This window comes from Oncorhynchus mykiss, chromosome 17 (genome assembly GCF_057628025.1).
Source record: "Oncorhynchus mykiss isolate SJ-2025 chromosome 17, ASM5762802v1, whole genome shotgun sequence".
NCBI lineage: Eukaryota > Metazoa > Chordata > Actinopteri > Salmoniformes > Salmonidae > Oncorhynchus > Oncorhynchus mykiss.
Genome location: NC_143038.1, coordinates 46,218,114 through 46,235,035, shown reverse-complemented (window position 1 = coordinate 46,235,035; position 16,922 = coordinate 46,218,114). Strand labels below are relative to the sequence as shown.

General features: G+C 40.3%; 1 protein-coding gene across 2 annotated transcripts in view; it reads left to right on the top strand.

Annotated features, from left to right (window-relative positions):
• Positions 1 to 16,922, top strand: part of LOC110494320 (beta-1,4 N-acetylgalactosaminyltransferase 1) — a 31,478-nt gene extending 14,556 nt beyond the window's left edge. For both annotated transcript variants that reach the window (XM_036950400.2, XM_021569276.3), the window contains exons 2-12: positions 1,579 to 1,671; positions 1,931 to 2,153; positions 2,261 to 2,437; positions 2,726 to 2,832; positions 3,401 to 3,438; positions 3,585 to 3,765; positions 3,902 to 3,994; positions 4,130 to 4,317; positions 4,502 to 4,642; positions 10,300 to 10,540; positions 11,137 to 16,922. In XM_036950400.2, the coding sequence (XP_036806295.1) occupies positions 1,939 to 2,153; positions 2,261 to 2,437; positions 2,726 to 2,832; positions 3,401 to 3,438; positions 3,585 to 3,765; positions 3,902 to 3,994; positions 4,130 to 4,317; positions 4,502 to 4,642; positions 10,300 to 10,540; positions 11,137 to 11,354 (1,599 nt within the window). In that variant the 5' untranslated portion in view covers positions 1,579 to 1,671; positions 1,931 to 1,938 and the 3' untranslated portion in view covers positions 11,355 to 16,922. The remainder of the gene's footprint in view (positions 1 to 1,578; positions 1,672 to 1,930; positions 2,154 to 2,260; positions 2,438 to 2,725; positions 2,833 to 3,400; positions 3,439 to 3,584; positions 3,766 to 3,901; positions 3,995 to 4,129; positions 4,318 to 4,501; positions 4,643 to 10,299; positions 10,541 to 11,136) is intronic.

Below are 16,922 nucleotides of genomic sequence, written 5' to 3'. Positions count from 1 at the left end.
TATTTGTCTACATTGAAAGTTAAAAACAGGTATGGACTTCTGTTTTTAATTTCATAGACTATATAACTTTTTTATCGTGCTTTGTGAAAAATGTATTTTAAAAAACCAAGCCTAAGCCTAATGGCAAGGGGTCAGGCTACTTCCTTTACAGCCCTTCTGTAAATCATTTAGACCAGTCAAGGTACCACAAAGTAGGATTATTTGTATGTCCTTTGTTTGGATGGATGTACAAGGTACTCTTCCTTAAAGCCACACTCTATAATGGTGTGCATATCATTAAAGAGTGGGTTACCAACAAACACATAAACAATGAAGCAAAAGGCATTCCATGAAATTTTACATGAAAATAGCACTTGATTTTTATGAAGCAGTATGTAACGCTCAATGAATGACATTCTACATTAGAGCAACATTATGTATCTGAACATGATTTAAAAGCTTTTTGTTATTTGATAAAGTACTATTTTTTTTTAGGATCCTAATTTGCCTCTTCAAAAGCATCAGCTACTCTTCCTGGGGTCCACATGAAATGTGAAATAACACAAAGTACAGAACATTATTAGTCAAGGACTGAGATATATATATATATATATATATATATATGACATTTTAGTCATTTAGCAGATGTTCTTATCCAGAGCGACTTAGTGAGTCATCTTAAAATGGCTAGGTGAGAACCAAATATCACAGTCGAATATACAATATACAAACATTCCAGCTAAACGATGGATATGTAATATTTTGCAAAAAAACAAACATTTTAATACACACCTAAAATCTATAAATTAAAAATTGGAGAATAGTAATATTTTACACACATGTGAAGGTACCCATAGGCAATCATTTCTGGTGAAAAAAACGTGAGGAATGGGTGGCTATATCATTTTAGAAATAAACTGTTCATATCTCTCATGAATAAAAATACTAAAATCTTAGTAATATAATTCACCGCCACAGAGACATGATAGTCTGACAGACGATTATGACATCCAAGCTTCATATGAGCCAATTCAATGAGGCTTGTATATTTCATCATCAGTCGGTGCTTCAGTGACAGTCGCAGCGACCCCTGAATTCACTGCACTGGTGTCAGAAGTGGCATATCGCTACAGTAGATGCATTCTTCAAAGGAAGTAGGTAATGTAGCGACCTAAGTATGACCCAGAGTGATCTTTCATTTCTGTTTTTAAAACTGAGTCATTAGAATTGTTTGATTATCTGAACACTCTAGGAATTATCATAAAAACTATCACCAACCTGGAAAGTGTTATCTCTCCTGTGTAGAGCCTTATCTTTCCCCCTGCTGTAGATGTTGCTCAGCATCTCTCTTGTGTTAGCTGAATGGTTTTGATGACGGTTGTGTTAACAGCTCTTTATCACTATGAAAGGCCATCATATCTGCTAAACATCCTTACCTTTGATGTACCTACATGTTGCAGTTTCCTCCCACCTAAATCTATTGTTTTTATTTTCACCAATGTTAATATTATTCACTGGGCCATTTATAATACAATGTCCTGAGAAGTTACTTCTGTTATACTGCTGAAAAAACATAACTGATTTGTTATTGCTTTGCAGATGGGGAAAGTCCTTGCCTGTTCATTATGGGATTTTGGGGAATGCTATGGCCTACAGGAGACATCTTCTCTCTGAGTGGATACAGGCAATAGGGTATGATACCAGCTCTCTCTTTTCCTGTAATGGGTGTATAACAAATACAAAATTGTTTAGAATGTTAAATCAGATGTCATGTGATACTCTCAGCTGCCATTTGCTGTATCTGAAGATAACTGAATCATGGCAGCATTCAATTCATCCAGCAATTAGGCTAATCTTGTCACCTCAGATATGGTCACATACTGTTGGACTTCACCACCAAAGCAAGTGGTGACCGCAGCACGTTCCTGTTTGTCCTTGTGTGCTTTGCCAGTTTTTAGGATGCGTTCCCTGAGGAAGACAGTGTTGTTGGCCATTGTGGCATCAGTGGTGTTGGTGGTTGCCCTCCTCCATTCTTGGCCCACCAGGGCCTACACCACAGTGGATGTCCGCCAGAGACCAGGGCCTATAGTAGAGAGGCACCTGGAGGAGAGGCTCCCAGAACCGGACCAAAGATCTGCCAACATCCCCTATCACCTGAAGGAGAGTGTTGCAGGGTCAGTTTGAAATAAGGCCTTTGAAATAATTCCGATATTGTATTTCATTGTCATTTTCATTGTCATTTAATTGATGGAGTCCTATTGTCCCTTTCATCTCTCTCCAGTCTGTTGGCACGTAACGGGTGCGTGTGTGAGGGTGAGAGTGGTGGCGTGACCCTGCCCTTTGCCCAGCTGCTGTTCCCACGGGTGTCGGCCCACCCCCTGCACACTGCTTTTGATGCCTCTGAGCTGGAGGAGATGAAAAGACGGAGGGCCAAGGAGTACCAGGGCTTCCAGATGAGGTGAGAGCACAGAACTGTATACCAGCACAGAACTGAAACGACATCCCATATATCATCTCAGTTATTCCTTACACTAGGGGAAGATGCTGTGTCCTTTCATGTGATTTATTTCCAAGCTTGTACATTCTTAGGCTTAGGTTAAAGTTACTGTAGTTTTTTTGAAGGATATGATGTCAACATTACCCCATCTTTGAAACAAATAGCCTAATAGAGTTCATGAAGCTTCATTCTAGCTGTAATAGCTGTGAATACTGATTATTCACCTGATGTGTATTTGTCCCCCTCCAGGTCTCAGACTCCGGTAGATATGCTCATTGTGGCCGAGGCCAACAATCCTCTGCAGTACCCAACACAGGGGGTGGAAGTACGGCCCCTCAAAACCATACTCATCCCAGGTCTGATTTCTAACAGGGATTAGTTTAGTTTTACCTTGATATAAACGGGAAGGTTCCTTGATATTTAAAACCTCAATTGTCAAGGAAACCTGATATAATATGGGAAACACAGAAAGTGAAGTGTAGTTAGATGAAGCAACACATTCAGGGAAAGACTGTCCTCTTACAACAATACATAATAAAAAAAAACTAATGTACAAGTAATCTCGATGCTTACAACAATTTAATAGATCTTATTCACCAACGTATCGGTCTCAAATTACCTTTATCAGGGTATTCTTACAGGGAGGTAAAACTCAGTCTTTTAAAGAGGCTGACAATAGGTGTTCCAACCATCTAACATGTACTATTATTACAACCGCTGACAACTCCTATTTCTACCATTACCATTATTACTACCTTGATAACCTGCTGTTCTGGAAGACTGTTTTAGAGCAGAGAATAGGATTTTGTTGCACAACAGAGAAAGAGTTTACTCCAGCTGACAGTTGATGCAGTGTATTTGGATTGGATGAACATCCAGCAGCTTCATCAAATATGCCAGTAAATATATGCCAAATGTTTTCAGGGCTTGCCTTACAAGACCTTCCCAGAGAGCTGTACACAGTAAGTAGACAGATAATTTTTGGTTTGAGTTATCATTTCCAGTACTATTTCATCTGTCTGGTCTTTGTCAAGTAAAAAACGGCATATTTCCTTATTGCTTTATCTTCTTTGTTCCCTGTCTCCCTCTTAATTATTTTCCTTCTTAGGTCAACTTCACCTCCACCCTGGGAGTGTTAAATGTGGCAGCGGAGGTTGAGGGGGTAAAGGTCAAAGGTGACGGGGAGATGCACATGACCCTGATGAGCAGCCTGCTGCCCAACCTGAACCGGCAGTTACAGTTTGTCTCCTACACCAACACACTATTCCACCCTAGTACAGCAGACACAGGTGAGGCCAGACACACCTGACTTTCTGCTGTACTACTGCTTTCTGGGTTGTGTCCATTAACAAAGACCTACACCAAATGCTGTCTGTAATATATTTGTGGTAATGAGGTTGAAAATACTCTCGCTATGTCTTTCAGTGCAGTTTGAGACCGAGGGACACCAAGCCATGTTCACCATCAAGATCCGTCATCGTGTAACTCCAAAACTCTACAACACAGGACCCAAAGGGGGTATGTGGACAAATACAACTGTCGACTGCATCTCACAACAGCACAACACTTAACTAAAAAATAAACTAAATCCCATCGGAGATCAACGTGTAATGTCAAAGACCCTAACTTTGTCTCTCTCTGTTCCCAATCTAGAATACAACATCAGTGCCCTTGTTACGATAGCAACCAAAACTTTCCTGCGCTATGACAAGCTCCAAGATCTCATCGACAGCGTGCGACGATACTATCCCGCTGTTACCATAGTAATAGCTGATGACAGCGAAAACCCCAAGACTGTCTCTGGCCCCTACATCGAACATTACATCATGCCATTTGGAAAGGTATTTTTTTTAAACATTGCTGCCTCTTTTTAATGTATAGGAACCAGTGTACCTGTCACATATTGTTTTTTGTCTAGCAATAACATTGTTTGCTTAAATAATAGTTGACTAAGATTTCCTTAGTTGTCTTATCGCAGCTTTGGCTTCCTCTGTCCCACATCCTGTTCTCTGCCACAACAACTAGGGATGGTTTGCAGGACGGAACCTAGCTGTTTCCCAGGTGACCACTAAATATCTGTTGTGGGTGGATGATGACTTCATCTTCACGGCCAACACCAAGCTGGAGAAACTAGTGGACGTACTGGAGAAGACCACCCTGGATCTGGTGAGGGGGCACAGGCCATGCCATACTGTATTGCTGACCTGGGTTCAAATACTATTTGAAATATTTCAAATACTTTGAGCGTTTGTGTTAGCCTGCCTGAAGAGAGAAGGGTTTGCCCTTTTGAGACTTTTCAGTTGCTTCCATTGCAACAGGTAAGCTCAATTAAGCACAGGTGAAACCATTTCAAATAGTGTTTGAACCCAGGTGTGTTGTATTGCTGCTAGTGATTTTAATATAGCATGGGACTGTTCAATCCTACCCTCCTTTTATGAGTTTTTTTGGTGGTGACATAATTTGCTGACCCTTCTGTAAAAAACACAAGAATTTCACATGAACACATGATCTCGTGTGATCTAATTTGATCACATAACAACATGTGAAGCAACATGTGAAGTAACATGTGATAACATGAAACTACAGTCGTGGCCAAAAGTTTTGGGAATGACACAAATATACATTTTCACAGTCTGCTGCCTCAGTTTCTTTAGATATTTGTCAGTTGGTACTATGGAATACTGAAGTATAATTACAAGCATTTTATAAGTGTCAAAGGCTTTTATTGACAATTACATGAAGATGCAAAGAGTCAATATTTGCAGTGTAGACCCTTCTTTTTCAAGACCTCTGCAATCCACCTGGGCATGCTGTCAATTAACTGACTGATGGCAGTCCATTCTTGCATAATCAATGATTGGAGTTTTTCAGAATTTGTGGGTTTTTGTTTGTTCACCCGCCTCTTGAGGATTGACCACAAGTTCTCAATGGGATTAAGGTCTGGGGAGATTCCTGGTCATGGACCCAAAATATATCGATGTTTTGTTCCCCGAGCCACTTAGTTATCACTTTTGCCTTATGGCAAGGTGCTCCATCATGCTGGAAAAGGCATTGTTCATCACCAAACTTTTCCTGGATGGTTGGGAGAAGTTGCTCTCGGAGGATGTGTTAGTACCATTCTTTATTCATGACTGTGTTCTTAGGCAAAATTGTGAGTGAGCCCACTCCCTTGGCTGAGATGCAACCCCACACATGAATGGTCTCAGGATGCTTCACTGTTGGAATGACATAGGACTGATGGTAGCGCTCACCTTGTCTTCTCCGGACAAGATTTTTTCCGGAAGCCCCAAACAATCGGAAAGGGGATTCATCAAAGAAAATGAGTTTACCCCAGTCCTCAGCAGTCCGATCCCTGTACCTTTTGCAGAATATCAGTCTGTCCCTGATGTTTTTCCTGGAAAGAATTGCTTCTTTGCTGCCCTTCTTGACACCAGGCCATCCTCCAAAAGTCTTCGCCTCACTGTGCGTGCAGATGCACTCACACCTCCCTGCTGCCATTCCTGAGCAAGCTCTATACTGGTGGTGCACCATTCCTGCAGTTGAATCAACTTTAGGAGACGGTCCTGGCGCTTCCTGGACTTTCTTGGGCGCCCAACAATTGAACCGCTCTCCTTGAAGTTCTTGATGATCCGATAAATGGTTGATTTAGGTGCAATCTTACTGGCAGCAATATCCTTGCCTGTGAAGCTGTTTTTGTGCAAAGCAATGATGACGGCACATGTTTCCTTGCAGGTAACCATGGTTGACAGAGGAAGAACAATGATTCCAAGCACCACCCTCCTTTTGAAGCTTCCAGTCTGTTATTCAAACTCAATCAGCATGACAGAGTGATCTCCAGCCTTGTCCTCGTCAACACTCACACCTGTGTTAACGAGAGAATCATTGACATGATGTCAGCTGATCCTTTTGAGGCAGGGCTGAATGCATTGGAAATGTTTTTGGGGGATTCAGTTCATTTGCATGGCAAAGAGGGACTTTGCAATTAATTTCTATTCATCTGATCACTCTTCATAACATTCTGGAGTATATGCAAATTGCAATCATACAAACTGAGGCAGCAGACTTTGTGAAAATTAATATTTGTGTCATTCTCAAAACCTTTGGCCACGACTGTACACGACAACAGGTGATCACATGTGAAAACACAATCTCGTGTGAAATAAATGTGACAACATGGTTAGGCAAAATTTCAACATGTGATACCATGACACTGTATTTTTACAACTAAATGATGTGAAAGGACAGTATGATGCTGTATGTTGATTACTTGGGACTCAACCTCACTTGGGATTTGAACTCACAACCGCTTGGTTGCTAGCTACCTTAAGTTCCTGTTGCGCCACCAATTATGTGGATATAATGGAAAGTATTCAGAGCCCTTGAATTGTTCCACATTATAAAATTGATTAAATAAAACAAAAAATCCTCAGCAAAGGAGAGATCCTTGATGAAAACCAGCGCTCAGGACCTCAGACTGGGGTGAAGGTTCACCTTCCAACCGGACAACGACCCTAAGCACTCATCTAAGACAACGCAAGAGTGGCTTCGGGACAAGTCTCGGAATGTCCTCGGTTGGCCCAGCCAGAGCCAGGACTTGAACCCGATCAAATTTCTTTGGAGAGACCTGAAAATAGCTGTGCAGCAATGCTCCCCATCCAAACTCCCCAAATACAGCTGTGCCAAGCGTCATACCCAAGAAGACTCGATGCTGTAATCGCTGCCAAAGGCACTTCAACAAAGTACTTAGTGAAGAGTCTGAATATTTATGTGAATGTGATATTTCAGTTTTTTTATTTGTAATAAATTTGCTAAAATTTCAACAAATCTAATTTTGCTTTGACATTATGGGGTATTGTGTGTAGACTGATTAGGGGGGAAAAAACTGTTTAATCAATTTTAGAATTAAGGCTGTAACAAAATGTGGAAAAAGTCAAGGGGTCTGAATAGTTTCCGAAGGCACTGTATATTTATTGCTAAGAATACACTGCACTTTGCCCAAAGTTACAGTAAAAACAAAGTAAATGTATATGAAAACATGGTGTTATTTCTATAAAATTACAGTATGCTGCTGTATTTTGATTTAATTTACTGTAATTGTATAATTTTGTACCGTGACCACAACAGGGTCATGTTACAGTGCAGCTACACTGCCAGATGTGTCAGCATGAAAGAGTTATAGGCCACAGACTTATTGGCAAGAATGAATTTCTGCACTTTGTTGAAAGCCTCCCAGAATCAAGTAAATAATTGTCCAATTATCACAACCAACGTAACAGTAATGTAAAACTAGCAGTCCTCAAGGACACTTTACATTGTAGAGCATACATTCATTCTTTGGGGATTAAACATACATTGTAGAGCATACATTCATTCTTTGGGGATTAAACATACATTGTAGAGCATACATTCATTCTTTGAGGATTAAACATACATTGTAGAGCATACATTCATTCTTTGGGGATTAAACATATTGGTTGGGAGTGCATCAATGTTTCTGCAGTGCCAGCAGGTTCATACATGTTATGGTTAGAGTACACTAGTGTTCTCTGGGATACAAAAAGGTCAGAGATGCACTTCACAGTTCGGTACCTTGTAGGTATAATGGGACATTTTTTTACATAATATTTTGTATATAAAGTATGATCATCACTGCACTTTAAGTTATAGGTGGGGGTAATGTACTGGAGGGGCATTAGCATATTTTTCGGGCATGGTCAAATATATGCATTTGTGCGAACTGTCAGTTATTCTCAGTTCTGACTATTGTCTCATCATTGATTACATTTATTTAATTCCTCAATTTGAAGGTTTTCTGTGTAGCTGTATAATGTTGGTGGTGCATATTAATCTGCTTTACTGTTACACCTGAATCACTATGATAAATCTAATTAATTTTTTTAGTTTATTATTAACAAAGCTGAGATGTACTTTATAGTCCAAACGGTAGGAATATAAGTGAAATCAGTTACTGACACCGACGTGGTGGTGTAGCAGGATGATCGGAATACTGTTAACCAAGAGGTTGTGAGTTCAAATCCCGAATAAGGACATGTTGAATAATAATTACTGTATAAAATGAACACACACAGTGTAGTTGTGTGTTAAAATCACTGTGTGTGAGTGTATCATAATGAACATTTTAATCCACAAGTGACTCTTCATGTGAAGTGTTCCATAAACTGGAGAGGAAGAAAATCCCATGCTACAGAAGGCTATATCCGTCTGTTAATACAGTACTAGTAAAGGCCCAGTGTACAACTTCTAGGGAAGAAAAACGATATATTTTTTTAAATGTGTATTTTATTATGATTTTTCAGGGGGTGCTGCAGCACCTTTGGCATCCCTATTTCCCGTGACTATGAATGATCAAAATAGTTATACTCTTTTTTTATTTTTTATTTTAGTTGGTGGTGTCTGTGAGATATTTTACTAAGACATAATTCAACACTTTCTGTGCAACAGTCAAGGCCAGTTCAGGAGCATTCTCTGGACTCACTGGGAGCTACTCTGCAGAGCCAAAAACAGCTCCTACTCGATTCAGCACATTCCGACTTGGGTACTATGAGGGAACACAATCAGCACTCCAGTCGTTTGCCAGACACACACAAGTTCAATTAACGTTTGAAAATGATTTGAGTTTACAGTACATCATGAAAAGAGTATTGAAATAAACTCCTATAGTAGCTGTCTTGTGAAGATGACAAATTAGGAAAATGAGGAAGTGGCGTTCCCCTCTGTTGATGACCTAACTAGCCACATCCTGTCTCTCGAAACACAGTAGCTTTGCCTTTAAAAGCTACAAGCGAGAAGATTGAATCCCGGCCTTGTTCTCCAGTTACAAAAGAAAACAAACCCAGACACTAGCCACTTTAATAATCTCTCTGTATCTTGCATTACTCATCTCATATGTGTATACTGTACTCTATACTATGCAATACTTTATCTTAGTCCAATGACGCTCTGATGTATGTGTATATATATATATATATATATATATTCATTCATAATCCATTCCTTACTTAGAGTTATGTGTATTTTGGGTATATGTTTAGGAAACTGTTAGATATTATTTGTTAGATATTACTGCACTGTTGGAACTAGAAGCACAAGCTTTTTGCTACACCCGCAATAACATCTGCTAAACACGTGTATGTGATCAATAACATTTGATTTGATTTGAGATGCAAGCAATTTTGACAACACACTCTCCATCTCCCTCTATTCTTCACGGGCATATTCTTGCTTTGTAGCACATGCACACCACAGCAATATTATGCATGAACAAAAGTAAAAAGTTAACAAAGTAAACACAAAAGCCCCAAAAATCGGACATCCACATAAGGATGAATGAAGGGGGTTTTGTTTGGAGCCCGAATCCAACTCTGATACCTTACTATGGGCTGGGGGAATAGAATAGACCTCTTGTGTGCCACAGACTGGGACTCCAGCTCTTGAGCGGGAAGTCTATGGGTTACACATGTCAGCAGCTGGTCTGGTGTATACGTTTAATGAGTTCTTTCTTCGGCCCACAAAAGCACAGCCAGAAAAACATAAGAGGCAGATATTTCTCCGTTTTCTGCTTCTTATTTTAGTTTTGTTTGTTGATTGTGTCCTTTGGAATGAAGTGATCCAACGGGTCCAAAGGTTTCCATCGGTTTCCTTGTATATCAAATCACTACAGCATGCACTCAATATCAATTTCAGACTATTGGAAGTATCCCTGATGTTCGTTTATTCATTGTACACACTACACAGTATTTGTGAAAAGCTGGTGTGTATGTGTGTGTCAGGATCAGTTAATGCATTGTGTGTGTGTGTTTTAGGTGGGTGGTGCAGTGCGGGAGGCCACAGGCTACACTGCCACCTACAGGCAGACCATCTCCATTGAGCAAGGGGAGGAGGAGGAGGGCGACTGCCTTCACATGCGGAGGGCCTTCCACCACATCATACAGGGCTTCCCAAACTGTGTGGTCACTGACGGGGTCATCAACTTCTTCCTGGCACGCACAGACAAAGTCCAGCAGGTGGGCTTCGACCCCCGCCTGGCCAGAGTGGCTCACCTGGGTGAGTATGGCCCCAAAGCACAGCACCACACAGGGTGTACCTGTCCATAACATAAGCTGCACCTGTGGTTAAATTGAGCAACCTGGAGCTGGGCTCCTGCACCTTACTGGTCCAAAGAGGAGTAGGATAGAAAGTAGGATAAAAGTACTAGCCCCAGCCCTAATCCTAGCTTCATGTCTACAACCTGGTTCAACCCTAGCCATAACCTTAACACTAATCCTGACATAACCCTAACCTTGTGTTCAACACTGGTTCAACCCTCATCCTAACCCCTCCAAATAGGGCTCCTCCACCCCTGAATTCCCAATTTAACCCCTGAGCTGCACCATCTACATTTGGAAGAAGGTCATATAAGTAACAGTACTTCAAAACCAAATGGAAGAGAACATTTGGATACTTGGGCACAAAACCACAAAACCCATTTTTGCAGTCTTAATAGTCATTAACAGTTATCCAAAAGGTTGAGGAGGGAACAAAATAGCTTCTTCTCATGTTGGTGAGTTGCATTTGTTCATATAAATTGTGTGATACCTGAAGTGCCCTCAGCATAAAAACAAACCTCTTTCCTTTTGCTCTGACCCATTGGTTCTTTTCAGAGTTTTTCATTGATGGCCTTGGCTCGCTTCACGTGGGATCCTGTGATGATGTCATCGTAAATCACGCCACCAAGATCAAGCTTCCCTGGGTCAGCCAATCAGAGAGTGACAAGACTTACGCCAAGTTCCGCTACCCACCAGCCTCCTCGGACGCCACACACACCAAAAATGGCCTCCTCTATTTTAAGAACCACTTCCAGTGTTTGACTCACAATTAAATGTCATGTTTTTTTACCTGTAGCTTCTCCTCTCGTTCGAGATTCCTGCTCTTCCTGAGTTGCCAAAGAAGCCCTTGCCCGATGTGTCCCATCAGATAAGATTTTAGACAACCACATTAATGCTTTCCCTTAAAAACAGCCTTGCTTGTTTCACTCTAGAGGGATTGTCATTCAAACAGAGCAAAGCCGTCATTTCTCGTAACTTTGCTCTTCACTTGTGTACTCTTGATTGTAAACTCAAGGTAGAGATAATTTTAAGGCATTTAAGGTGCATTCGCCCCTTTGACATTTTCCATATTTTGTTACATTACAGCCGTATTCTAAAATGTATTAAATTGTTTTTCCCCCCTCATTAATCTACACACATCTTGGGGCGGCAGGTAGCCTAGTGGTTAGAGCATTGGGCCAGTATTCGAAAGGTTGCTAGATTGAATTCCCGAGCTGACAAGGTAAAAATCTGTCGTTCTGAACAAGACAGTTAACCCACTGTTCCTAGGCCATCATTGTAAATAAGAATTTGTTCTTAACTGACTTGCCTAGTAAAATAAATATTGACATAGCAAAAACAGGTTTTTTAATTTTTTTTGCAAATGTATTAAAAATACAAAACTGAAATATCACATTTACATATGTATTCAGACCCTTTACTCAGTACTTTGTTGAAGCAACTTTGGCAGCAATTACAGCCTCTAGTCTTCTTGGGTATGCTGCAAGCTTGGCACGCCTGTATTTGGGGAGTTTCTCCCATTCTTCTCTGCAGATCCTCTCAAGCTCTGTCAGGCTGGATGGGGACTGTCGCTGCACAGCTATTTTCAGGTCTCTCCAAAGATTTTTGATCGGGTTCAAGTCCGGGCTCTGGCGGGGCCACTCGAGGACATTCAGAGACTAGTCCTGAAGCCACTCCTGAGTTGTTTTGGCAGTGTGCTTATGGATGTTGTCTTGTTGGAATGTGAAACTTCGACCCAGTCTAAGGTCCTGGGCGCTCTGGAGCATGTTTTCATCAAGGATCTCTCTCTGTACTTTGCTCTGTTAATCTTTCCCTCGATCCTGACTAGTATCCCAGTCCCTGCTGCTGAAAAACATCCCCACAGCATGATGCTGCCACCACCATTCTTCACCGTAGGAATGGTGCCTGGTTTCCTCCAGACTTCACGCTTGGCATTCAGTTCAAAGAGTTCAATCTTGGTTTTGTCAGATCAGAGAATCTTATCTTATCCTTTAGGTGCCTTTTGGCAAGCTCCAAGTGAGCTGTCATGTGCCTTTTACTGAAGAGTGGCTTCCGTAAAGGCCTGACTGGTAGAGTGCTACAGAGATGGTTGTCCTTCTAGAAGGTTCTCCCATCTACACAGAAGAACTCTGGAGCTCTGTCAAAGTGACTATCTGGTTCTTGGTCACCTCTCTGACCAAGACCCTTCTCCCCTGATTGCTCAGTTTGGCCAGGCGGCCAGCTCTAGGAAGATTCTTGGTGGTTCCAAGCTTCTTCCATTTAAGAATGATGGATCCCACTGTGTTCTTGGGGACCTTCATTGGTGCATAAATTCTTTAGTACCCTTCCCAGATCTGTGCCTCGACCCAATCCTGTCTCGGAGCTCTATGGACAATTCCTTCAACCTCATAGCTTGGTTTTTGCTCTGACATGCACTGTCAACTGTGGGAACTTTATAGACAGGTGTGTGCCTTTCCAAATCATGTCCAATCAATTGAATTTAATAAATGGAAACAGGATGCACCTGTGCTCAATTTGAGTCTCATAGCAAAGAGTCTGAATACTCATGTAAATAAGGTATTTCTGTTTTTAATTTTTTTTTTATACATTTGCAAACATTTCTGAACCTGTTTTCACTTTCACATTATGGGGTACTGTGTGTAGATTGATGAGGGGGAAAACGAATTGAATACATTTTAGAATAAGGCTGTAACGTAACAAGATGTGGAAAAAGTCGAGGGGTCTGAATAGTTTCCTAATGCAGTGTATGTGTGTTGTGTACCTCAAATCTTATCTGACGCTTTGCCACTGAGTCCTTTTGTTAAAGAGACAGAGAACAAAAAGATGCTGAATTCCTATCGATGGCACAATTGGTTGACATTTAGGAAAAGGAGCAAGAAGTAGCATTAGCCGCTTACAGGACTTAATGAGGTGAAAAAGTTTCCATACTGTTGCCAAGAGATCAGAGATGTGTGTAGTCTGTCATTCCTGTTGTACTACACAGTTTGAGCTGGACTGAGCTCTATGGGTCAGCCAAATGGGGACTTAGGAGACTGAGGATGGGATTGACAGTCAGTAGAGAGGACACTTCTTAGCATGTGAGAATCTCTCAGACACAGCACATGGAAGATGAACACATTCAAGACTCTAAATGTGTGGTTAATTCACCCTGGTTGGTTGTGCCAAAGGGTTTCCAGGTGGTTTGAGGTTGAATTATATTTTTGTTTGGTTCGTTTTCCTGCCCCTTACCAGTGGTGTAAAGTACTTAAGTAAAAATACTTTGAAGTACTACTTAAGTAGTTTTTTTTTGGGGGGGGGGGGGTATTTGTACTTTACTGTTTATATTTTTGACAACTTTTACTTTTACTTCACTACATTCCTAAGGATAATTATGTACTTTTTACTCCATACATTTTCCCTGACAACCAAAAGTACTTGCATTTTAATGCTTAGCTGTACAGGAAAATAGTCCAATTCACACATTAATCAAGAGAACATCCCTGGTCATCCCTGCTGCCTCTTATCTGGCGGACTCACGAATCACAAATCCTTAGTTTGTAAATGATGTCTGAGTGTTGGAGTGTGCTTCTGGCTATCCGTAAAAAAAAATAATAATAATTGTGCCATCTGGTTTGCTAAACATAAATTATTTATACTTTTACTTTTGATACTTAAGAATATTTTTAAGGATCAAAAGTAAAAGTTTTCCACCACTGCCCCTTACCCAGAACCCTCTGTGTCACTGTCACCCCTGACTGGCCCATGCTTGAGGAGAATGAGGCTCATCCATCTGATCTGGGATCTAACCTCGGAACAATATCCCTATTTCTCCTGGTCTGCTGCAATATGTCTATCTGGGTTCTATCCCACTCTGTTTTCTACTCCAAGCATCATAAAAAGGAACACTTCTGTCCATGCATGCCTTTTAATGGGAGTTGAGATTGATTGATTGCATTTTTACAGTGCCTTCAGAAAGTATTCATACTCCTTGACTTATTCCACATTTTTTTACAGCCTGAATTCAAAATGGCTTAAATATTTTTTTCTCACTCATCTACAGTACACACAATACCCCATAATGACAAAGTGAAAATATATTTTTTTAAATTTTTGCTAATTTATTGAAAATTAAATACAGAAAATATCTCATTTACATAAGTATTCACACCCCTGAGTCAGTAGTTTGTAGAAGCACCTTTGGCAGCAATTACAGCTGTGAGTTTTTCTGGGTATGTCTCTAAGAGCTTTCTACACTTGGACTGTGCAAAATGTACCCATTATTCTTTTCAAAATACTTCAAGCTCTGTCAAATTGGTTGTTGATCATTGCTAGACAACAATTTTCAGGTCTTGCCATAGATTTCCAAGTAGATTTAAGTGAAAACTGTAACTTGGCCACATTCACTGTCTTCTTGGTAAGCAACTCCAGTGTAGATTTGGCGTTGTCTTTTAGGTTATTGTCCTGCTGAAAGGTGAATTTATCTCCCAGTGTCTAGTGGAAAGTAGACTGAACCAGGTTTTTCTCTAGGATTTAGCCTGTGTTTAGCCCCATTCTGTTTATTTTTTTATCCTGAAAAACTCCCCAGTCCTTAACGATTACAAGCATACCCATAACATGATGCAGCCACCACTATGCTTGAAAATATGGACAGTGGTACTCAGTAATGTGTTGTATTGTTTTAAAAACAAAATGTGCTTTGTCACATTTTTTGCAGTATTACTTTAGTGCTTTCTTGCGAACAGGATGCATGTTTTGGAGAAAAAAAATTATGTTCAGGCTTCCTTCTTTTCACTCTGTCAATTGGGTTAGTGTTGTGGAGTAACTACAATGTTGCTGATCCATCCTCAGTCTTCTCCTATCACCCGCCATTAAACTCAGTAACTGTTTTAAAATCACCATTGGCCTCTTGGTGAAATCCCTGAGCGGTTTCCTTCCTCTCTGGCAACTGAGTTAGGAAGGACGCCTGTATCTTTGTAGTGACTGACTGGTTGTATTGATACACCATCCAAAGTCTCATTACTAACTTCACCTTGCTCAAAAGGATATTCAATGTATTTTTTACATTTTATTTAGGGCACAGAGATGAGGTAATAATTCAAAAATCATGTTTAACACTATTATGGCACACAGAGTCCATGAAACTTATGTAACTTGTTAAGCAAATGTTTACTCCTGAACTTACTTAGGCTTGCTATAACAAAGGGGTTAAATACTTATTGACTCCAGACATTTAATCTTTTCATTTTTAATTAGTTAGTACAAATTTATACAAACACAACAGCATTTTGACGTTATGGGGTTGGGTGTGTGTGTGTGAGCCATTTTAACTTCAGGCTGTAACACAACAAAATGTCTAAATACTTTCTGAAGGCACTGTATATGCTGCCTTGAACAGAAGGGTTGGTTTGGCCAAAGTGCTCAATTCTATATGGAAATAAACACATATTGAAAGAGTAATGGTAAGAATGACACAGTTTGAGTTTTGAGACTCAGTAAGGTACAGTAGAAACACTGTGCGTATAACACAGAAGGAAATGTTTGGAGAGACAATGTTAGGATGACACACAGTGTGATGATATGAATGATAAGGAAATGGTCACAGTCACACCAAAGTATCAAGGCAGCAAAACCTTTTATTTTGACAGTTCTTCTACCAAGGGTAGAAGTGGTGTATCTGTGGTGTGGCCATGCCCATGCCGACAGCAGGATCACATGATGTTATTTTGTACCATGACCACAAGATGGCCCCCTTGCATGGGAATATTGTTTCTTAAAATCAAACAAAATCATTTCTGTGGACAGTCATTTGTTATGAACTACCACTGCCAGAAATAGATTAGATAACTTTTTATTTTGTCCTTTTTGAATGGAGGAATATTTTAACAGATAATATTTTGTGTGATATGTCTGCTTTAGATTTTTCTTCCCTGAAGGTGGATATTTAACACTCAGTGAGATCTCAATTCAGTCGAACTCTGATTGCAGTAGCCTATTTGGGCAGTAGCTCCTCTTCCATGAGTAATGTCTGTGACTCATACCAGATAGTCTCCCCAAGCAGATGCTTCCAGTTTTCAATATGAGAAGTGTGCTGCATGTGTGTGGGGGCAGTACTTCGTAAACAAAGACACTGCGTAATGTAGGGTTTGATTGAATTCAACTCTCTTGACTTAAATTAGTTGAAAAGATTTGGACAGTGATTTCCATTGTTCAACTGAGGATGTTGGTTAAACATTTTTCTGCCTGCTTCTGCCTAGAACCACTGGTCTGAATATTCCAATCTGACAGCTATAATCACAACAACCTGCTGCATTATAGCTCTATTTTCTTTTAAACATGATTGTAAAGTCTGATGAAAGATACCA